The sequence below is a fragment of the Pseudorasbora parva genome, chromosome 7 (assembly GCF_024679245.1).
Source record: "Pseudorasbora parva isolate DD20220531a chromosome 7, ASM2467924v1, whole genome shotgun sequence".
Lineage (NCBI taxonomy): Eukaryota > Metazoa > Chordata > Actinopteri > Cypriniformes > Gobionidae > Pseudorasbora > Pseudorasbora parva.
The window spans coordinates 32976936-33001882 of record NC_090178.1 but is presented as its reverse complement, the minus strand read 5'-3'; the positions used below and the strand labels follow the sequence as shown (position 1 = coordinate 33001882).

The window sequence follows — 24947 nt, the reverse complement described above, 5'->3', positions numbered from 1 at the left end:
ATAACTTACAGGATTTAAAGGATCTCTTGAAAATTGTTCCTGTTTGTGTGTATTTTGAAGTCGTATGTGTAATTTGCTTTTCATAGTGATTTCCATTTTAGATCAAAATGAAAGTTAGTAGCCACTCTTGAGAAAACTGGTACAAACTTTGATGAAAGCGCTCACACACTAAATCTACTAGTGTTTTGTTAGCAGGCCCTTAACCTCTATAGACAAGCTCTGTCCAACCGTGTAGTCGTTTGATGAAGGTGTTGGTGTAATTATGTCTTGATGCATGTCTTTTATGATCTTGCATAATGATGCATTCCTGTCCCACTGAATTATATGATTATTAACGTTGACTTACAGTACCACACAATTCGTGCTATGGGCATATTTTAAAAGATGAAAAAAATGGCCAAAACATCTAATAGATTTATTTATTTATTTAGCCAAATTTAGGTACCATCATGCTGATGGGTTTTCCTTGGGTAAACACCTATTAAAACCTACCAGACATGTTCATTTCCTGATTGGGCACTGAATAAAATGCATCTGATCTTTCTTCCTTATTGAGTGCGTGCATGCTTGTCTTTGTGGGACTAAACCACACATCTATCAACCCTGTCTAAACAATTATAACTTAACATGTTATGTTCCTGTGATCAACAGCTGGTTGGTTGTCAATCACATCAGTAAGCACTAATGACCCAATCAGGTTTATCTTCTCAGGGTGCAGCCATGCCGGAGATCTAAGACTGAAGAATCCTGACTCGCTTGCTCAACCTGTTACTTAAGGAAGGGTTAAAGAAGAACGAAAAACAGAAAGACACAGCAGGCGCAGTCAGGAAGATAAGAGGGAGAGAAAGAGACCTTTAAAATGACTGTCTGAGGGAAATGGACACAGATAAATCCAGGTATATACTGTTGAAGACAGTTCTCTCTCTCTCTCTCTCTCTCTCTCTCTCTCTCTCTCTCTCTCTCTCTCTCTCTCTCTCTCTCTCTCTCTCTCTCTCTCTCTGTGTGTGTACATAAGGATAATGTCTGAAATAAAAATCACATCTAAATAGTCTGATTTAAAAAAATGATTGTACTATACATTTTCTTATGCTGCAGAATTCTACTTGATCGAAATTGCTTAAATTACTTAGGCTATATCACTGATGCTGTTATAACTGTATGTTTATGCCATTTTATGCTTTTTTAAGTACAAATCTTCATTGCAGACGTGTGTGTGTGTGTGTGTGTGTGTGTGTGTGTGTGTGTGTGTGTGTGTGTGTGTGTGTGTGTGTGTGTGTGTGTGTGTGTGTGTGTGTGTGTGTGTGTGTGTGTGTGTGTGTGTGTGTGTGTGTTTGTGTGTGTGTGTTCGTATGTTCGGGGTATTTTACCTTCAGTTAATGGCTGATGATAATGTTGACAAGGTGTGTTTGAGCGGAATTGGTGAATTGCCAAAAAAGATCAAACGTGGGCAGATTTCTCAGTCTCAGTCTGCGAGTCTTATGAATCACAATTTAATTAATTTGTTGCCCGTGAGATTCACGCCTGGGTAAAAATGACTCACCTGAGTTACAGTGAATCGTGTGAATCAGACCTAATGGTAGCTTACCGTAGCTATGAGTGTTTATAGTCCTCAGCATGTCCATGCCGCTTGTAAATTGTGTGCGTGTGTGTGTGTGTACCAAATGTCCCCACAATGTAGCTAATATAAACCTGAAATCACCTACATTGTGGGGACCAGCCAGCGGTCCCCACAAGGTAAATGGATTAAAAACATACTAAATTATGTTTTTTGGAAAATGTAAAAATGCAGCATGTTTCCTGTGATGAGTAGGTTTAGGGGCAGGGGCAGTGTAGGGACATAGAATGTACAGTTTGTACAGTACAAAATCCATTACGCCTATGGAAAGTCTCCACAATTCACAAAAACTCAACGTGTGTGTGTGTGTGTGTGTTTGTACCATGTGTTTGTGTGTACCATATTTACTTTTATTATGGGTGACAAATTTGTCCCCAGAATTGAGCTAAACCTAGGGATAATTGGGGATGTAAACAATTGAAAAAACAAGCCTGGCATAAAATAATAATAGTATATAATATAAATAATTTCATTTAACTTTATATAAAAATCATCATTAGGTCAATATGAAAACAATAGACATCAATGGAAAGAAAAAAGATTTCAAAAAACCCACCACGATAGCTATGTGTGTGTGTGCATTATATTTTGAGATATAAATGTCACTGCAGTGGGCTTCAGAAGTCTGGCATCAGTTCTTTCCAGTTGTGGTTTAAAGTTTGTTACATTGTTATGCATTATATGCACATTGATAAATGAACCATAGCATGACTTTTTCTATAATCATTCAATGACACTACTTTCGGATTTGCTTTGCCTGTTTATTCTTTCTCTGTCTTTCATGTTATTCTTGTTCAAGTGTTAAGCTATTCACTTATTGTAATCTTCTCTGTGCACATTAGTAATCCATCAAAAGGACCGGAACTGAGCAATGTTATGGCCCCAGAGGAAACTGCCCTCGATGACAAGAGTGACAGACATGGCGAGGAAGAGAAAGAGGAGAAAACTGTCGTTCATGATGGAATTATTGCAGTACCATCAGTCAGCCAGCGGAGGGCAAAAGAGAAACAAAGATACAATACTATAGGCTACCAGGTACTCAATTCATGAGATTCTCTCATTGGATCATGTTTGCAGTATACAGTTTTATCTATATATTATTTTGCTTTGCATTTTGGATCATTAATGTGATCAAAAATAGAAAAAAATAAAATAAAAAAATCGTTAAAAAGTAGCCTAATGATACTGTTATACTCCAGATATCATAGGTAATGAAGAAAAAAATATTATCAGAAGATTCTCATTAAAAAGAATACATTCTTGTAAAAAAAATGTAGTTGTTAATTTTATTATTTAAAAAAATCAGTGAATGAGTTAACATTTATAAACATTTGAAACTCTTTTGTCAACCAATATGCTCAAGGAAGAAAATAAAGGAAATAATATCATAAAGTAGACCCCTTAAAACCAATCACAGCTGTGTGTCAAGGTCATTAAGATTAAAATTCTAATATTTTTTTATCACATAACAAGGCTAATTCAGATTCTATGCAAAATATCATGTGGTGCAACTTCCCAATATGGAGGAATTTTTTTAAAAAATAAATATAAATCATTATACAAATACATGTTTTACCTTGAAAAATATATGTATTAATATTTGTACAATATTTGGAAAAAAATATATATAAAAAATGTTTTAATGATAATATTATTATTGTTTTAAATAGTGAACCATATGAGTCCCAACATGAATATTTACAAAAACATTTCTTTATTATAAACTTTTCTTAATTTTGGACATCGTTATTCATCAGAGTCTTTAAATCTGCATCTCTGGTCTATGACCACTGGAAACAAACCCATGGCATTGTACTTGCTGGCACCCTTCGCTACCATTTTAGCGGAAGGAACCTGGTGCCCTGAAACACAGATTCAGCCTTTTACAAAAAGTCAAACATTCAGCCCTTTATTATTCAGTTTTTTTACTAAAACACAAATGTCCACTGCTTTCATTCTGCAACATAGTGGTGCTCACGTGTTAAGAAGTTTGGAAAAATGGTCATATGTCTGTCCTCGAGTGATTTGAACAAGTAGAACATGAAACAATATACTTTGTTGGTCATGTAATAACATTTGTATTAACCAATCAATATCATCTGCACATTTACGGCTATGCTTCTGCTCTTCTACTTTTAGATCTTGTTGTGTTTCATATGCGGTGATGGATATCACTACAAAACGTGGTTTATTTAGGCTTTGGTTGATTGCTGAGTTCAGCTTAGATATCAAATTTGCATTTTCAGAAAAAGAAGCAGAGGTCAGTTGTCGACTTTTCTACCGTGAGCAAGGGAACATCTGCCGGTGGGAAGACCAGAGGCGCGTTAAAGCAGGCGCTTTTCAGCCAGGGAATGTCTGACAAAAATGCCACATTGGAGGTAATTTATTTTTTGCCTAAAGGCCCAACATGATTATGCTGAAGGTACATCTGACATGCTGTATTTGCACTAAATAACATTTTTTTTATTACATATTTATTTATCTCTCTCAGGATCAGTCAGGTGTTCAGGGGCAGGTGAATGCACTGAAAAAAGTTCTGGAATCGTTCAAAATACCTACTGACCTCAGGTGGACATGGGGGGAGGGAGGTTCTGAAAGAACACTGGAAAAGAGCTGGACAGACATAGTGCACTCTCATAAGGTATGGATGGATGGAGAGATAGAGAGAACAAAAGTTTTGGGACATCTGCCTTTTTATGCACATGAACTTTAATGACATCCCATTCTTAATCTGTATGGAGTTGGCCCACCCTTTTCAGCTTTAACAACTTCAACTCTTTTGGGAAGGCATTACACAAGCTTTCGGAGAGTGTTTATGGGAATGTTTGGCCATTCTTCTTAAAGCGCATTTGTGAGGTCAGGCACTGATGTTGAGCAAGAATGCCTGGCTGGCAGTCTCTGCTCTAATTCATCCCAAAAGTGTTCTATCGGGTTAAAGTCAGGACTCTGTGCAGGCCAGTCAAGTTTCTCCAAACCTAACTCGCTCATCCATATCTTAATGGAACAGGAGGGAGCCATCCCCAAACGGTTCCCACAAAGTTGGGAGCATGAAATTGTCCAAAATTTCTTGGTATACTGAAGCAACAAGAGTTCCCATAAAAAACAACCCCAACCCATAATACTCCCTCCACCAAACTTTACACTTGGCATAATGCAGTCAGGCAAGTACCGTTTTCCTGACAACCACTAAACCCAGACTGGGTTCGCTCATAAAATGTTTGCATTCTCTCGTAAACCTTTTGCGTTACCTTGAGAAACTTGACGAAAATAATATGTGGTGGGAGGAAAAACTAAACGTATATTCATGCAATGTCAGAATAACAGTAATTACAAGATTCCGACTTGTGTTCACATCCTCGTAGAACTCAGAACTTGTAAACTGTAACTTTTTTGAGAGCTCTGACTTGTACTGTGTAAACGCCATACCACCTAACTACTGGAGACACATTTTGGAACTTGATTAGTTATGTGGCATTCCATTTACCTCAGACGAGGGATGTCGTAGCTAGGAATGGCTTCACACCCGAGTTGACTGTTTCAGTACAGGCAAACCTTTACCTTTAGCCTACAGTACAAACACTTCAAAAAGTGATATTTTGCACAGATAATGCTGATGTCCACAAATAGACATTGGAAGGTGTGTACCACTGCTGAGACAGACAAACAGTTACCCAGATGTGATTCTGACTTGAAAAGTTAAATTCCTTCTGGAAATTATGAACTTGAGATTTCCTTCTTTTGAGGACAAATAGAATGGACAATTAGATAGTGAAAAGGCATAATGTTTGTAAAGCAGGTTGGGTGATTGGTGATGTCTGCCAAAATAATTATAGAATCATGCTCAATAAGACCAATAATCAAAATAAATTTTGATTTCAAAATGCAGTGGGCAGAACAGAGAAGACAACAAAGTGTGTTTATTGTAAGATGGAGTATTAATGACATTCTCTATTTCTCTCTTTCTTTGTAGCTTATGTCAAAAAGCCAGCGACACCAACAGGAGGCACTGTGGGAGCTTCTTAATACAGAGCTTACCTACATCAACAAACTCACTATTGCCAAAGAAGTATGTCATAACTTTACAGTTATTTTTTATAATGAATTTATTACAGTTTATTTGGTCAGATATATATCAAAATAACAACATGAATCAAAAAAAAATATATATATATGCAGATATCTAACACATTGTTCCTCAGTCACTTGTATTTTTCTGGCTAATGCACATCTTCATTTCTGCACAGCTCGTGCTGGCAGCACTGTCACACTGTCACGGATACGGATTCCTTCAGGAAGTATGTTCACCTCCTCATCTGTCACATATTTACATGAAACCGCTTTCTTCTGAATTGACCTTCTAGAGTTAGAGTTAGACATACTCAGCATATGTAAATAGCAGGCAGACTGACTGCATGCGCATGACGCAGAAGTGCGGTCAAATAATGTGCTGTTCATTGTCATTTGTCTGAGATCACTCATTCTGTTCATTCAGTATAATCTGGAGCATTACGGTGATGTCACAAATGGAAACATTTTGAGCGGACAAGACGGAAAAAAATATATTTTGATTTGTCGTAGCGCGTGTGGGCGATAGCACCCATGTCTGTGGCAATCATCTGTATCAATAAATCTTTTTCCATCTCTTTTTCTTTCTTTCTTTCTTTCTTTCTTTCTTTCTTTCTTTCTTTCTTTCTTTCTTTCTTTCTTTCTTTCTTTCTTTCTTTCTTTCTTTCTTTCTTTCTTTCTTTCTTTCTTTCTTTCTTTCTTTCTTAGGTCAGCCCCACAATGCTCTTTTCCAATCTTCCTTCTATCCTTGACGCACATCGACTGTTTTGGCATGAAGTGATGTATCCGATGTTACGAGAAGTGCGTCTCACTGGACAACCTTTTGACCCCCTGAAACTTGAGGCTGGATGTTTGCAGGTATGATAAAACTGTTGTTCATTAAATTATAAGCAATAAAGCTAAAAACAGATCTACCTTTGCCATCCCCTAATACCCTCTCTACATTTCATTTTATTCTTCCTCCCTCATTTTTCATCTCTTCCAGTTTCCTGACCGTTTTCCTGCATACTTTGAATACTGTTGGGAAGGGGAGAGAAATGTGGAGTTTGCACGCAGACAGCTTGACACAAACCCACAATTTCACACCTATCTTACGGTACATTCAATCATATTCATGTTAAAAGCAAATAATTATTTTATTGAAAAATGATTATGCAAATAAAGCAATTGTATCACAAAAGAAAGTGTTAAAGGGTTAGTTCACCCAAAAATTATGTCATTAAATACTTACCCTCATGTCGTTCGACACCCGTAAGACCTCATCTTTAGAACACAAATGAAGATATTTTTGTTGAAATCCGATGGCTCAGAAAGGCCTTCATTGACACCAATGTCATTTCCTCTCTCAAGACCCATAAAGACACTAAAGACGTCGTTACAAAGCCCATCTCACTACAGTGGCTCTATCATTTTATGAAGCGACGAGAATAGTTTTTGTTCACAAAAAAACTAAATAACGACTTGTATAGTGATGGGCCGATTTTAAAGCAAAGTTTTGAACGTTATGAATCAGTGTATCGATTTATGATTCGGATCGCCAGTGTCACATGATTTCAGCAGTTTGAAACGCGATCAATACGCTGATTCATAACGGTTTGAATCTTTGTTTTGAAATCTATGGTTAAATAAATGTTCAGTGATATCTTCAAAAGATGTTTTAATTTTGCCGCAATTCTTTCTCTATAGTGTTGATATGGCAACTAATAAATACACTAAGTTTCATCATGCTGGCATGTGTGGAAGGTTTTAAACCATGTGTGCTACAACTAACCCCGCGTTACATTGTGTCCTGCTCCCCTCTACAGCCGACGTACACTCAACGGCTGTCGGAATTCACCGACTCATTTTCATTCACTCCTTCAAGTGAACTGTAGTAGGAAATTTCTAGTAGGAGCGATTTCACTTTCTACCTAGATGTATTTGTCTTGAAGTGGCACTGGGCAGACCAATCGATGTATGACAATTAAAGTACAGCGAGAGCGTTTTGAAAACATACAGAGCCGTCTGTTCCTTAAAGCTACACTGTGTAACTTTTTTAGTTTATTCTTAGCTAAAAATACTTAGTTCTTTAAAAAAAAAAATGTGCTCATTAATGTATATTTACTTCTTTCAAGTAATAAAATATTCTGGTAAGTTTATAATATGCCATTGAAAATACATACGGGTGAGGGGTTCGAATGCCGGTCGCCATGTTGCCCCTCCATCTTGAAAGTACATTAGCCAAAGAGGGACATACCCATAAATTCAAGCTTCGTCTTTCGCGTTTTAACACTCGATGGCACCGTGTTGAATGTGAAGAGGGGGATTGCCATGTTAATCTTGGACTAAATTGGCCACTGTAAGAGTTAAAACGAAATCGGAATTGAGAGGAACAGAAACTAATATTCACTGGATGGTCATATACCTTTTCACCGCTAGATGGGGGAAAATATCACACAGTGTAGCTTATAACTCTCATGATGCTTTGATGCCTTACACAAATCGGCATGTGCAGTGCCGCTTCAAGGCGAACACACCTAATGTTTGAAATCAATTGAATGGATGATTCAATGTGTGCATTTATACATGCATGCTTTTTAAACCCCATTTAGCCCACGGGTGTCCAATCCTGCTCCTGGAGGGCCGCTGTCCTGTTCAGCTCCAACCCTAATTAAACACACCTGAACCAGCTAATAAAGGGATACTAGAAACTTCCAGACAGGTGTGTTGAGGCAAGTTGGAGCTAAACTCAGTAGGACAGTGGCCATCCAGGCCAATCAATTTAATTTGTGTTTTTTATCTGGGGACACTAAACTTTCGATCTAAGTTATTCAACTAAATATACAAATAAAATCAATTTATTAGGTCTTTTTTTAATTCTATAAACTATAATACTGATCTGCCAACATTGTCGCTATATGATAAATTAAAATAAGCTGATAACATCACTGTTTTCTTCAAAACGACTGTACACCTGAATCACATTTTGTTACAATATTTTCCTGTGTAACACTGTGAAGCTGCTTTGAAACAATTGTCATTATATATAAATAAAGTTGATAGGTGACTTGTGCACAATGTCTTTTTCAGGTCTTTTTTTCTACTGATGTATTTCAATGAGATTTAATAGATCTTAAAAGTGCTATTTAAAGGAAAACATATACAGGAAAGCACAACAACTACTTTTTATCTGAAGCTAAATTAAGGCTGGAAAAGTATATTAAATATAGACATAAGAACTGCATAAGAAAAGAGAGGTGTGAATTCATTTTCCACATTTCAAATGAACTGTTTACGACACCAAGTTCCCCTGTCAATGTTTTTTTCACCAGTGGACAGTATGCAGAGTAAGCAGACTAGAAATGACTGTAAGATCGCCTGCCTTTGTGGTGGTTTTACTGCAGTGGTTCATTATGGGGGCTGTTTCCTGAAGGGTACATTGTAAAAAAATAACTGCACGTTAAGCCCTAAAAGTGTTTAATTAACCATATCTTTAATTGACCAGTTGTACAATTCAATGCAAACCAAAATATAGAGTGTCAAAGAACTGAAGAACTGTACCACGCTGTTAAAGTTGAGAGATGCACATTACAATCAGATATGCTGCATGAAAATAAATGCATGATGTTTCTTATTATCTTGATGTAATCTGTTCTGCAGTGGGTGGAGAATCATCCAAAGTGTGGGCGAATGAGACTGGGTGACATGCAAGCCAAACCACACCAGAGAATAACCAAATACCCTCTATTGTTGAAAGCTGTTCAGAAGACCACACAAAACCTCCCCACCCAAAACGCACTTGAGAGAATGGTGAGACTATGACACGATGGTGATGAAACACTTCACATACTGTACATTTCATTTTAAACAAACACAAGGTGTAGTATAATAAAACAACATTAAATAATGTTTTACTACATGTATTAGTATAGTGCTTTCTCAAAAAAAAAGGACCTATTGGTCATTTTCATGGACCCCTAGCACTACTTGAGCCCATGGTGTCCCCAGAAAACACCTGATGTAAATTATGATATTGTTGCTTTCAGGTGGAAAACTTGTATCTCCGTATTTTTTCATAAATCATTACTTTTGGATCCTTGGTAAAACCTCATAGCGCCACCACTCTATCGTGAATGAAGTGCTGCATGCAGTTTGGACTGTTTCCGCTTGTTCCCTTTCAAAGTGGAACTCAACAGATTGAGGCTAGGTGGAACCTAGGTGGAAACATTTACATGACTGGTGTCTGAAGCATGTGTACCAACAGAACAATTGCATTGGTTCATAACATCACTATCAAAGCACCTGTGATATGTGAAGATGGTCATTAAATGGCAGTGATGGTGACGAAGAGACATCCCCTTGTTCATGCCAGTATGACTAATGTTGATTGAATAAAGTACAGACTATAGCAGGTCCTAGAATAGTGTGATAAGAGACTTGACCTTCCTCCCACAGGAATCTGGGGTCTTAAAGTAAGATAGCTCCCCAGTTATGGTGTATGGAAGGTTGTAGCTAGCACTTACCAGGCTCCGCTTGGTAGGCTGTTCTTCAGGGTTGAGTTTTGAGTAGAACCATTTCCCACTGTTAGGGTTTTAAAGTAGGGTACTATGCTCTCCATTGGAGCCTTAAGCAATTCCTTAGAGCCAAACAAGTAGAGGTTATTTGCCTTATACCATTCCATTTGTTATCAGGCACATTTGCAGGTGCTGAAAGTCTTGGGATCCTGGATGAGTCCAGGCAGGGTATAAGGCAGGCCTTTTGCACTGTGGTGATAGAACTGAAGCTTCCCTGCGGCTCCCTATAGGGGTTGGAGTTCTGTGTTACAAGGATGGTGAATAATTATTCTAGATGTGACACCTATTATGCTCCTCATATAGGAAGTGATAGACCAAGGGTAACAGTTTAAATTTCTCCATGCCAGTATTCCCGATGAGCTGTGTCATGCAAAAGTTGATATAGCTAAACCTTAGAGCCCTGCTCTTGGGCCGCATGGGGCTTACGCCTGGCCCACATAGAGGAAGGCTGTAAAAATGTTCCTTGTCATGGAGCATAGGAGCTGATGGCTGAGGGAATATTAACACTTGAAAGCTATAAGTCTTAGGACACACCCTGAATGACTGACGCAACTGTCATAGAGTCAATTTATGCTGCCCATTATGGTTGTGCATATTTACAGCTAATGAGGCAGGCATTCCTCAGCATGGTGGAGTTGGTGTTTGTTCTCCAGGCACATTGTTGAGTCCCACTTCGAAAGGAAATGCCAGTTTACAACTGTAACCATGGTTCCCTGAGAAGGGGAACGAGACACTGCGTTTTTATGTTTTATGTATCTGATCAGGGGAAAAGAGTGTCTTAGTCTAGCGCTTAACACTTCGTCTTTAATAACGTGATTTTGACCAAATGACAAAAAACAAAACAAAAAACGAACACCCATGTAGCTAAAAATAGTACACTTTATAACCTGTAAGTTGATGAAAAAGTTAATCACTTACCTCAGATGCGGCCGTTTTAATGACAGCTAAAACACTGAAATTCGCTGATCAAAAACACAATTTGAGCTTGATTTTGGTTAAATGTTTATAATATAATAACACATACAAGAGTCTGACCACATACAGTATAAAAGCCACAATACTAACTTTAACAACATAGTGTATAATTATTAAAAAAACGTCTTTTTCCTGAAAAGTAGAATACAATGCTTTTACCTAACAATATAAATTTACAATATAAAACTGCTTGTCTACTAAGTTCACAAGAGACCACATTTAAAATCTACTAAAACACAAAAAATATAAGAAATAATTATGCAATTTTAATTATGAATTAAATTATTGCTAACTTGGTTATGTAGTTGAAGTATTGCTGTCTTCAAACCAAAAAAATAAGATAAATAAAATACAAAATAATGATTAGATTTTTTAATTAACTTTTTCACTGTTTAAATGTTTCAATATATTATTGACTAATAATATTAATAATGGAATGGAAAAGAATAAAAATAATGGAACAGAATAAAAACAAAAGCACTTTCAATAGTTGGTATTAATAATCTAAAATATTATGTGTGAAAAGAAAAACAAATCTAACTGCTGCATTGCTTTTTTTATCATCTTTGTAATCTCTGTCTCTCTATGCTTGCACAGTCTTTACTTTACATTGAAGTTCAAGATAAAGATCTGCACTCAGTTTTTCTCACTCACTTTCTCTCTTTCTCCTGTAGTTGAACAGTGTCAATCATTTTCTGGAATCTATTAATGACTATATGCATCTGAAAGAAGCCCTTTCCGTTGCTGCTCAAAGGATAGAGGGGCAAAAGATAGAAGGTCTGAGTGAAGAAATAGACAAGGTAAACAAAAGATGCAATGTTTGAACATTATTAAATTATTTTTAAAAGCCTAACAGAGAGCTCAAACCCACAGCATGTTCGTGAGTTGTGTTGCTTTGATTTGACGAGCCCGATGAGGGGCGTTGGACCAAATGTCATACGGAAGCTAGTACTGGAAGAAACGTTGAAGATCAGAGGAAGAAAGGACAACAAGGCAAGTGACAAGACAGATATGATGTATTAATGGTTATTGTATTTGCCTCAGAATTTCAACATTCATTTCTGGTTTTGTTAGGAACTTGTAGTCCTGCTCTTCACTGATGTGTTGTTGATGACCAAAACGCAGAAGAAATCAGACAAACTGAAGGTAGTGCGCCCCCCTCTGCCTCTGGAAAGAATACACTGCATTGAGCTCAAAGATGGCTGTGAGTGTGACAATATATATAACAATCCCATAAACCTCACCTGAAACTTGGCCTACATCAGTATGAAAGGGCAGGTATACCCAATGACATTTTTAATGCACATAGGCCATATTTTCATGCCCTGGTCATTATATTGTTATTTTGATATGTCAAAATAAAACTTTTTAAGACTTATAATGATGCACCACACTCTATGATACCAAAATAGGTTGAAAAACTGAAGAATAACTGGTCATTTTCTGCCTGGAAAAAAATAGTTTACATAGGCCTATATTTTCTTTAACCACAAAGTTAAAGTGACGTATATTCAAGTGAAATGGCTTCTTGAACAAGAAAAATGTAGGACTTGATTTGGAATCTGATTTGGACTTTGTCCATCTGCAATTAATTGGATCATATCGCCAGCAGGAAATATTGCCAGCAGCCATGTCACCCGCTCTCATTGACTTTGTATTGCGTGAAGAGGTCGCCTCGTCTTTTCTTACTTATAACAAAAAACAGAAATATGTCTTAAAGCTGATGTGTGATTAGGTGTATAGCAAACAAGCTAAAATACATAATTAATCTTTTATAAGCTGTCGATCCCAGAAAAAACGAGCGTTTAAGGAGAAAAAAGTGGATACAGGCAATAAGTTGTGAAGCTTCAGCAGGAAGACTGGGTCCATTTTGAGGTCCTGACACTCAGTATGTCTCAGTATACCCATACCTACGTGTGCAGTAAACATTTTATCAAATATCCAAATGTCAGTTTTATATATTCTATTTCCTGTCGCTGATCACATTCCCCTCCAGTGGGCGCAGTTCTCAGTGTAATTGCATGTCGCGCTCTGTCTCAAGTGCCTGTATACATTTTTCGTGTCCTTAAATGCTCGTTTTTTGGGTCAACAGCTTATAAAAACTTCTGGGTTTTTGTTCCTCGATTTTTTTTCCTCGACACTTCCCACAATAGAAAGTCAATGAAGATGGGGAAGTTCTTTTGATTAAAGAGCTTATGAATTAAAACAAAATAATGATGTGCATGGACAAATAAATCATGATGAGGTGACTTTGAAAGGTGACCTTAAAGGTGACTTTATAAGGTGACTTTAACGTGGTGACTTTAAAACTCAACAAAATGCGACTTTAAAGGTGACTTTTAAACATAACAAAATGCAAAGTGTAAATCTAAATACGGGTAAAACACTAAAATCAATACAGAAAATTCCTTTATATTAAAACAGAATATTGGGCCTTACTGACTTTTCAGAGTGCTTACAATATACTGTACACAGTGGGGTCCAAAAGTCCACATTCAAAATCTGGAATTAAATGTAATTTGAATTAAAAATAATAATAATAATAATTTTAAGTCCAGAAATAAGCATAAAGTTTTAGGATAATACTTTTTTTTAATATGTGTGACTGATCACTCTAACTCCTACAAAAGGTCACTCTTTTGTTTCCATTGATAAACAATGGAATAAACATGTTCTTTTGGACAATCTTAAATCATTCTGGTTTGGCAAAAACATTCATTTTAATATTTAAATTCTACTTTTCACTCAAATTTTTCTACTAATACTATAGTTTGTAAAAAAAAAATTTAATCAGCAACAACAACAACACAACATTTTCTTTAATATAGAAGCAGAGTTTTTATTTTTGTATAAGCCATGTGTTCCTTACATTAATGTCCCATACTATAAGCATAGTATGGTGTTTGCATATTGGCTGCGATTGGTAAAGTACCGTTTTTTAAATAAAGAAATAATCGAGATTGAACAAGAAGCCTCAGGAGCACCAACCAAAATGAGAACCATATGTTCTAATATTCTGTGCTGGATTTCAATAATATAATATAAGCATTGTGTCCAAAAGTAAGTTAAGGTATCACTCATATTTCACAGTTTGCTAAATAAATGTTAAGTTAGAAACCATGCATAAATATAAGAGCCAAATTTACAGATATAGCAACCTAAAATGTACAAAGACACATAATCCATTACATACACGCAGTCAGCATCAACATGCACATAGATTTTCCACATTGAGTTCTGTTTTATATAATTTCACATACTGTTCTTGGCATGGCAGGCCTCAGTATGGCATATTACTTGATAAGCTGGTTTGTAATTGGGCTTTTTGAGTTAGACAATGACTCAACCTAAGGTGTGTCAAATACTGCTCATGCATATCCTGGTCACATAAGATTCATACGCAATTGTGAATTCAAACATGCAAATGACCTGACATGGAATCTGTATACTTTGGTGCACATTATTACCTCAAGGAAAGTTAATTGGAATTTCAAGTTGTAATATTTTTCTGTAAATATCTATTATAGGATTATAATTATCTCTATTTTTCCCGGTGCTGTTTTGCTCTGCCTGGTAGATTCGTTTGTGCTGGTGGAGGTTGGTGATCTAGGTTATGCTGTCAGCGTGACCCTCCTGTCCACACCCAGTCCAGACAGCTGTGTGTCATGGGTGTCTGCTCTGCGTGAGACTCAGGTACGGCATTCCTCTCGCAGCAAACACACTCAATATGAAACACCAGTGTGACAGGGTGTACATGCCCAACCCTGAGAAACTGTCATTTGTTATTTCTAAATGAATGCATTGAACGTTGTACCTTTGGCACTTTCCATGAATACGATACAAAATGAGGACGGAAAATCTCAAAATATGAAGTTTTTTTCTTTTCTTTTTTTTTTGAACCAATTCGGAAAATGCTGATCGTCGACCTCAGGAGTTGCTCAAACGAATTTATTTTCCATTTATTTATGAGTTTATTTTATTACAAAAGTTCTTAGGAAGTTTCTAAAAATAAAAATATTAATAAAATAAAATATAAATTAAAGGTGCACTATGTAACTTTTGGCCATTTAGCTGTTACAGTTTTTCTCAATTGTTTACACACATTTTCTGAAAGCATGCCTCATATTCTCAGAACTCTACACACAAATCCAAAAAAAACACACACAATGGGCAAAACCCCTCAATTCTCCTGCAAAATGAAACTTTACATTCAAAACAATGTTATTTCTTCTCAAAATGGGATTTTGTTTTCAAATGACACACACAAACCATCATAAGTATCGACATTTATAAGAACCAGCTGAATACTGATGTGCTCAATGTAAAACACTATGATGAATGGAAAACACTTCTCCATTCATCATAATGACTTAGGCCTTTTTTTGTTTCAGTGTTACACTTACTACAGACAGTACAAACATAAGTGTGTTGTAAAATATTTGAGAATATTGTTTTCATACTCAGAACACACAAATACACTAACCCTAACCCTGCAAAAACTATGTACACAGTGTACATCCCATTCCCAACCAACACAAAGTTGCACATGCACTACATACAAAACAACAGAAGAATTTACTCTATACAGTTACAGTAAAAAATAAAATTAAAAAATCATCCTCTCTTCTGTTCTGTTTTGTTGCCCTTTTATGCTAAAGCTCGGATTGCTAATCGTAAAACTGTGTGACGGGTGTTTGCCCGTGTGATGAGTCAGTGTGCATATTTGAGTGGCAGTGTGTTCCTTGTGAAAACAAGATATTTTCGGCATGAAAATTGTGCCAAAAGCAGAGAATTGTGTGTAGTGTAAAAGCAGACAAAAGTGTGTTTTAGAACTGCAATTTGAGTGTAAAGCAGGAACTGTGCTTGTAGTTTAGCAGAATTGGTTCAGGGGGTCGGTGAATGAGTTACGTTGTGGTCATTGTGTCTCAAGTACCAGAATTTGTGTGTAAACAATTGAGAAAAACTGAAAAAAAAAAAAAAAAAACTGCATGCATTTTGCAGAAGTGCATTGTTTTATTTGTGCTTCATCCCTGTGTGACTGTGGGGAAAAATATGGTTATCCTGCTCATAAAACATTCCTTACTAGGATTAAAGGGCTCATTTCCTGGGGTGCAATTATAATGCCCATACTGTGATTGGCTGACCTCTTTGCATATGAAATAGCAAAGTATACATGTGGAACTTATGTTTTTAGTATTACAGCTGTCAAGGTTAACTAAACGTGAAAAGTGTTGATTATAACATTATATTTAGATTGTGGCAATAAAAGGTTGCATTGTAGCCCATCACAGACATGTGTGAATGCAGTGATATTGTCATTTCAACTCGATTTCTGCACACTAATGAATGCTTTCATCTCCACTAACAGTGCAAACCATGGTGCAAACACAATGTAAATAAGAGATTTGTTGATTATAGGGAGTTTGGGCGAGAGTCCAGAACTCAGTCACTGATAATTTGGCACTGTTTGATTGAACAGCTCCAGCGATTGTAAAGGGAGTGTTCTTTGATTGCTTTCTATATATAATCACAGTTTAAATAACAGATTATTTTCATCTTAAACAATGTGAAGTTAACCATTTAGTCACTGGTTTGATGTAATGACACGTAGGCAAAGAACATCTGACTGTACATGAATCATTACTTATCAGAAATCATTGGTCAGATCAGGCATTAGAATCAACACGGTTACTTACATGTTATCACATTACTGTCGAGTCCTTATCGTAAAAGTTTGTTTGCAAAGCCTGTGCCGAAATTGCGTCTGATTTACCAAAGAATCCACAGTGAAATGTACCGAATGCAAATCAATAATGCTCAACTGAGACATTCACATAGTTTAAAATAAATAACCACATTTTTAGTCCAGTGATCCTGTATTGCTCTTCTCTCCTCACTAACAGTGGGCGGGGCCAAAGTTGCAATGATTTTTATCTGCAGATCTTCACCTATCTATAACAATGATAGGCGCATTCCACAATGAGTTATTATCTGAGTTTGGACACAATAATTGACTCATTATTAAAATTAATTTAAAAAAAAAAGGTGCATAGTGCACTTTTAAAGGTCCCGTTCTTTGCTTTTTTTCAAGCTTTGATTATGTTTATAGTGTGCACTATAACATGAGTTCATGTTTCGCGTGTAAAAAAATCCAGTATTTTTCACACAATTTACTTATCTGTACAGCGCTGTTTCTCTGTCCTAAAAACGGCCTGATGATTTCCTTATTCTATGAAGTCACTCCTTCAGAAACATGTAACGAGTTCTGATTGGGCCAGCGCTTCCTGTGTTGTTATTGGACAGCAGCTTAGCGGTCCCGCCTCTTACCAAAACGGGGAGATGCAAGTGCTGAATGCGCGCTCTTCTCCACGTGGGAGAAGAACAAGACCACGCCCCCTTTTTTGCGTGTTCTTGTGGGCGGAGGGTTAGTCAACAAACGGTTCTAGTGACGTCATTACATCCCTGCACTTCCTGCTGTAGTCCAAACCGGCCGTTCGGTGTAGGCTTTGAAAGGGAACTTCTGTTAAATAAAATATCTCGCTTGGCATTGAACTTTGAGCTTTATAATTTTACAGGTATTATTTATGCTCTAACAGCAACATTTCACACTAACTAAAGTTTGAAAGATGGAATCGCGAAGAACGGGACCTTTAAATAAAATATAAACTACACAAGAATATGTTGAGGGTTCAATGTAATAGGGTGGCAATTTTAACTTAAATTAAGCTTTCAATGTTGGACATAATTTATTGTGTAGTTATTGTTCATTTTGTATTTACTTTAAACTACACAAGAATATTTGATAGTTAATTCTTTATTAAATAACAGAGAGGAAAGTATGGGGCTGCAGTCAACATTGTAATTTGCGTTGAAATTGAAAAATATATAATTATATTCTTTACTTTTATTCACTCCATGCTTTAAAAGAATGCTTATAACATTAGAAAAATGTGTACTTGGGCAAAATCCTGCAGTAAATAGAGGTGTGTGTGTATAATTCGGTAAACAGCTAATGCTCATATTACTCTGCATTTACATTGTGTTTGAAAACTAAAATTAGCTCATTTCTGAGGAGAAAAACATGAGATTTGTGCCACTGAAGTGTTTAATGGAAAATGCCTTTTATATACCATAATACACCTGTGCAGTATTTAGGATTGTGAGCAGAATACTGGTATAAACTGATTCTTGTTGATATTCTTAGGCAATATTAGAGACTTTGAGGATAAATGAGACCAACAAAACCCTGAAGACCACAAGTAAGACAGAGTTAGTTGGATCCGAGAGACCTCCCATTCAGAATGAACTGACTGACAAAGTCATAGAGGATCCCGGTGGCCAGTCGGATAGTGACAAATCTCATAGTGATTTTGACTATGGTGAGTGTGTGAATGGATTAAGTTTTCATAGCAACAGGTCTGAGACAGACGTGGAGACAGACGTGGAGCAAAGTAAAGTTCGACAGCCGGCAGAGGATAAAAACTCTCCACTGGTTGGTCATCGGAATGATCAGAGCAAATTAGTCCTTGAAGAATTTGTGGGAAAGACTGATTCAGCTGGATTTAAAATGAAAGAAGGGAGAAACAGGCAGTGGGAAGAGGAAGAGGCCCCTTTAAAAAAAATAACTGAAAGACGTGTTACATGGAACCATGGAAAACAGGCAAACTCTAATGAAATTACACAATTGGACTTACTTGTAAGAAACGGTAACTCATTGTCACCAGGTGGTCATGTGGAGAAAAATGGCACTTCTGGCCAATCCATGCCGAGCACTTCTTCATCCAACAAGGCTCCAATAACTCCACCAACATATAGGGCAAGTGTAGAAACAGGGAAGCCGCATCTGGATCCATATGATAACTCTCAAGAAATCAGGAGGAGCTCTTTGCACAGCCAACCAGAAGATGACAATGGGATCCTCACAGGATCTGGGAGGTTCATCAGGATCATGAAGTCTCCTCGTTTACGGAAGAGGCAGCCGAATAATTTGCAACCATCTGATATTTCCAAGAAAGCTGCAAATGGATTTGAGCTTCCTCCCAATCCAAACTCCAATGGGAACCAGAGAAGAACATCCAACCCTTGCATTAAACCCCAGGATTCGCACCTAGTGCTTAAGCTGGGATCTTTAAAAAACAACCATGAGATGTTATGGAATGTTCCTGAAAAGCGATCATCACCAGATCCCGAGACGCTCTCTGAACCTGAGCAGACGCCTGATGGGAAGCGTCAAACAAAAGTGAAACTAAAGACACAGAGGAGCGCCTCCATCCCGGAGATCAGCTCCTCTCAAAGTTCTCACAGACGCAGCCCCTCACCGGACAACCAGCTTCATCCTTCTCCGCTCCAGAACCTGCTGCAGAGGGCTAAGGAACGGGAAAAGGAACGTGCACTGGGAAAAAGAGTGGGAAGGACAAAAGAGAAGACTTTTTCTCTAAATGATTTTCCTACTGTCTCCGCCTCTCCATCACAATCGCCAGAAGAAGAGAAATCAGCAAGACCCAGTATGATTTCTGCACATGGATGGAGAGAGGGAAATGTGGATGGAAGTGAGGATGAGAAAGAGAGGTGAGTCTACATGCATCACTACCGCAATACGAACACACAATCAATAACGAATGAACAGTTCAAAACAAGTGCTACAATGATGAACTGTTTTTAATGGCAATCACATTTTTTCTTGATCTTCTTAAAGAGAAAAGTGTCTGTAGTACTATGAAAACATCAGATGGTGATATGTAATGCAAAACATTTTTTGAAGAGGCACAGGTTGTTCTGTCTTCATTAAAATCCTAACCTTATACAGTATCTCCTGGTTTCACAGACAAGGCTTTATGCTAGTCCCCGACTAAAAAGCATGTTTGAGCTGTTTTAACGGAACACAACTTGCACTGACAATATCTTAAAATAATGATTTTTTTGGTCTCAAGATGCACATTTCACATTTCAGAAGTCACATTTATAAATAAAAAAACCTATACTTCGATGTCATAATTGAACTAAGGCTTAATCCTGGCTTAATCTAAGCCCTCTCTGTGAAACCAGGCCTATATGTTGTTGTTTGAACTGGATAAATAGTGATCAGCATGCAATTGCATAGGAGTAGCTTTTGCATTTTAATACTATTTCATTTGCGTTACATGGAAAAAGTAATTTACATGAGGGACAATCACATCCTTTTTGGTTTATTGCAAATTGTTCTGATCTGTGGCCCACTTATGTGAGGATATTTTTTTATTTATTAAATAAATATTTGTAATTTACTAATTTACAAATTTTAGTCATTGATAATAAGAAAAATTAAATTGGTAAAATAAAAATAAACCTCGAGGAACAACTAAATGATAGATATATGCATACATATGATATATTATGACTCCTATAAAGTCTTACAGCATGTCGCAGCACTAAGGTTTAAAATACCACTTTGAATGTATTTATGCATGTCATGTGTAATTTTTTTCTTCTTAAAATATCAATATTTTTCTCATAAAGTAAGCCCAGAAATAACCCTTACTGCCCAGTGGAAAATCAATCATTTTCATTTTAAGTGTATTTGTTCCATTTGTTAGATATGACTGTAGAGAGGCTTCACTGCACTGCGGAACTTGACAGTTTCATGTGCGTTTTTTCTTCTCTGCCCACACACAATTCATCTGTGTACTGTTACATAAAATTCTCTCTAAGTTATTATTTTCAAAACGTTGCTGGAAATTGTAAGAAATTTATAACACATCATTGTTCTAAAATTGTATTGAAGTACACTATATTGCCAAAAGCATTGGGACACTCCTCCAAATTATTGAATTTAGTTGTTTCAATCACTTCCATGGCCACAGGTGTATGCAATCAAGCACCTCTGCATGCAGACACTTCTTCAAACATTGGTGAAAGAATGGGTCGCTCTCAGAAGCTCAGTGAATTCAAGCATGGTATAGGTTGCCACTTGTGCAATAATATAATTTATGTAATTTCCTTAATACAAAATATTCAACAGTCATCTGTTAGGGGTTTTAAAACAAAGTGGAAGCAATTGGGAACAACAAAAACTCAGCCACGAAGTGGCAGGCCATGTAAAATCACAGAGCAGGGTCACGCATGCTGAGGCGCACAGTGCACAGAAGTCAGCAAATTTCTGTTTACATGGCCAAATAGCTGCATCCAAGTCTGACTTCACCAAGTACAAAACAAAGCATCGGATGCAGTGGTGCAAAGCACGCCATCACTTTACTCTAGAGCAGTGGTGACGCCTTCTCTGGAGTGACGAATCATGCTTCTCTGTCTGGCAATCCAATGGATGAGTCTGGGTTTGGCAGTTGCCAGGAGAACGGTTCTTGCCTGACTGCATTATGCCACGTGTAAAGTTTAGTGGAGGAGGGATTATAGTGTGCAGTTGTTTTTCAGGGGTTGGGCTTGGAACTCTTAATGTTTCAGCATACCAAGATATTTTGGACAATTTCATGCTACCAACTTTGTGGGAACAGTTTGGGGATGGCCTCTTCCTGTTCCAACATGACTGCACACCAATGTACAAAGCAAGGTCCATAAAGACATGGATGAGCGAGTTTGGTCTGTAGGAACTCTACTGGCCTGCACAGAATCCTGAGCTCAACCCGACAGAACATCTTTGGGATGAAATAGAGCAGAAACTGAACATAGAACATCAGTGCCTGGCCTCACAAATGTGCTTCAAGAAGAACAGTCAGAAATCCCCTAAACCTTGTGGAAAGCCTTCCCAGAAGAGTTGAATCTGTTAGAGCTGCAAAGGATGGGCCAACTCTATATTAAACCCTACAGATTAAGAATGGGATGACATTAAAGTTCATGTGCATGTAGTTCATCCTTATGAAGGATGCCTAGGTGTCCCAAAACTTTAGGTAAAAGTGTTACATCTTAGTGTTACATCTAGTTCTCATAATAGTACAGCTAGTTCTTCATAAGGACCATTAGGAGTCAGGCTTTCCCCTGAAAACAGAATTACACATAATACAGATGCAATGATATGTCACTTAATGTACGGTGCATTCAAATATATCAGAAACACATGAATTAAGTTTCATAACATTTCTAACTATTTGATTGTACTTTGTGCTTTTACAATTAGGTGTCTGTGTCTGTGGACCCCTTAGGGTCTATTGTTCCAAAAAAAAAAAAAAAGTTCATGGTAACTGTTTACAATAAGGTTTTATTAGTTAACATTGGATAACTACATTAACTAACATAATGAACTGCCTTTCTCCAGAATGTATTAATCTTTGTCAATGTTAATTTCAACATTTACTTATACATTATTCAAATCAAAAGTTGTATATCTTAACATTAGTTAATGCACTGTAAAGTAACGTGAACAAACAATGAACAGTTGTATTTGTATTAACTAACATTAACAAAGAAGAATAAATACAGTAAGAGCTCATGTTAGTTAATCCTTTAGTTAAAACAAATGAAACCTTATTTTAAAGCGTTCCCCAAAAAATATTTAAATATTTAAATAATTTCTAAATTTGAATAAACACTATTTTAGAATCTGATAGGCATTATATGGTGTCAAAATATAAATGTATTTTGTTATATAGCCTAAAAGAATGTTTGTTAACTCTTTCCCCGCCAGCGTTTTAAAAAAAAAGTTGCCAGCCACCGCCAGCGTTTTTGATCATTTTCACATGATTCACATCCCCCCAAGACTGCAATGCATAAGCAATGATTTTATCGCTTGTTTCTGTTCCTTTTTGTTGTTGTTGTTTTTTTTTTTTTATCAGAAGATTCTGTGGGGGTGAGCGGGGCACAATCTAATTTGGGGTTAGTTGTAACACACATGGTTTAAAACTTTCCACACATGCCAGCATGATGAAATGCCATATCAACACGTTATAGACAAATCACTGAACATTCATTTAACTATAGCAAAAGTACATTTTTAATTTCTGTTTTTTGTGTTTATTTAAAACCGGACAAATCTGATAATCTTAAGTATGTTATTTAACAGTTGAGATCATTTTTTTAATGCTGATAACAGCAGAAGACATGAACGGCTGTTTAAATCCCATTTGCACAGGAGGGACATGTTATCACACTGTTACAATGAGACCTTATTAGAAATATGCTATTATATTCTATACTTTATCGATTCTATTGTGAAACCGTTAGAATCCGTTGAATAAAGGCAATATTCCAAAATGATTATTATGTTTTAACTATGCTTTTATAACTATGTTATAAAACGTTTTTTAATAAAGAATTATATCTATGCTTTTATGAATTCTGTTGAGAAGCAATGAGGAAAAAAGTTCAGAAATTTATATTTATAAATTGTGTTTTGAACTTTTGAACTATGCTGTATAGCTGTATTTTGCAATGTGTTTGTTGTCAAACTCCAATTTTTTTTTATTTTTAATTATTAAAAAATGGCATTATTTTATTTGGAAAAAAGTTAATACTATTTTATTGATAAAATATTTTAGTTTGTCTTGCATTTTTGGGGGTAATGTTGCATTGTTTTCACATCCATTCTTTCAGGTTAAACCAAGAAAAAAAGTATATGCACTGTAGGCCTGTTAATAAAACAAAACCACATACAGTAATTGTACTAGACTTGTGGGAAATGAATGTGGAATAAAATAAATACTCTGAACCCCGATTGAATTTACACAAACTGAGAAAGGTTGTGCCCCGGTCTCCAGAGCGAAAACACGGAAAACCGGAAAATCCTGTCAATGGCAGGAAAAGAGTTAATAGTACATTTATTCATTCATTTTTACCTCAATATATATAATAACTATATTTCATATTACTCTTTTTCTTTTTAATTTGTTTTGGTGAAAATCACACTCTAGTGAAATGAACAATAACGTTTGCTTTTTCGAAGACATCCACCCATTAACCCTGTTCTCTCCCCTGTGGCAGCAATGTCCCGGAGGGCGTCAGTGTCGACTGGCCAGGCTGGTGTTTTGACGATGAGGAGGTTTTCGGTTTTGAGGATTTTGATGATGAAGACTGGTTTGAACAGATTCTGACCACAAATGAGCTCCGCAGGTCAGAGAGGAAACGATCCGAGCGGCAGGAGGAAACAGAATGCAGTGAGGTGTAGCTCATCTAGTACTTAACTTGTGTATCGTGTGAAAAGTGTTTGCAGAAGCGCAAACACGCATGATTATGTAGCATGACTATTATAGTCAAATATATTTGAGTTTTAAATGGGTTAACATGTGGAAGACGCCCCCAAGAACAATGTGCTTTTACTAAAATTGTAAAATATTTGGTTATGTTTAGTATGTGCATGATGATGATAATGCTTTTTTTTTTTTTACTTCATAATAACTTTTACTCCACAAATTTAAAACCATGAATTCATCTACAAATCACTCTTATAAGAAAACTTTGGTATTCAACATCATACAATACCCTAGATCACTATTTTCCAGAGACACAAAATTCGATTAATTTACCTCAAATTTTCGGCTGACTAAATCTCACAAATGCTAATGTTTTAGATGAAATGACAAAATTAAAAATAGCTTTTCTATTCATCAGACACCCTGACACTTCCCCAGACTTACCCTATGTACAGCCTTCACATTTTTTTTTATGAAAAAGATTATTAACATTGTGTCTACTGTATAGTTATAATTATATTTACAAAAATGTAACTGTACAGCATGTTTTAGTTTTATCTTGTATAGCAATTTTAAGAAACCACATTTAGGAAACCTGTTTATAACTTGTACTTACTGTTCACAAAA

At 36.5% G+C, this 24947-nt stretch overlaps 1 protein-coding gene across 1 annotated transcript; it reads left to right on the top strand.

Annotated features, from left to right (window-relative positions):
- The first annotated feature begins 776 nt into the window (after positions 1–776).
- On the top strand, positions 777–24930 carry plekhg6 (pleckstrin homology domain containing, family G (with RhoGef domain) member 6). Its single transcript, XM_067449773.1, has 15 exons — positions 777–896; positions 2458–2650; positions 3862–3993; positions 4107–4256; positions 5586–5681; positions 5860–5910; positions 6389–6538; positions 6666–6776; positions 9320–9469; positions 11883–12008; positions 12082–12201; positions 12283–12412; positions 14786–14901; positions 18413–19776; positions 24112–24930. Exons 1-15 carry the CDS (start codon positions 877–879, stop codon positions 24293–24295), a joined length of 3093 nt encoding a protein of 1030 aa, XP_067305874.1. The 5' UTR covers positions 777–876; the 3' UTR covers positions 24296–24930.
- The last annotated feature ends 17 nt before the right edge of the window (positions 24931–24947 follow it).

Excerpts from the sequence above, each read along its gene's own strand:
- plekhg6 (XM_067449773.1), top strand. The coding sequence starts at position 877 with ATGGACACAGATAAATCCAG. Across the intron at positions 897-2,457 it reads ATGGACACAGATAAATCCAG|TAATCCATCAAAAGGACCGG; the intron begins GTATATACTGTT and ends TGTGCACATTAG. Across the intron at positions 5,682-5,859 it reads AACTCACTATTGCCAAAGAA|CTCGTGCTGGCAGCACTGTC; the intron begins GTATGTCATAAC and ends ATTTCTGCACAG.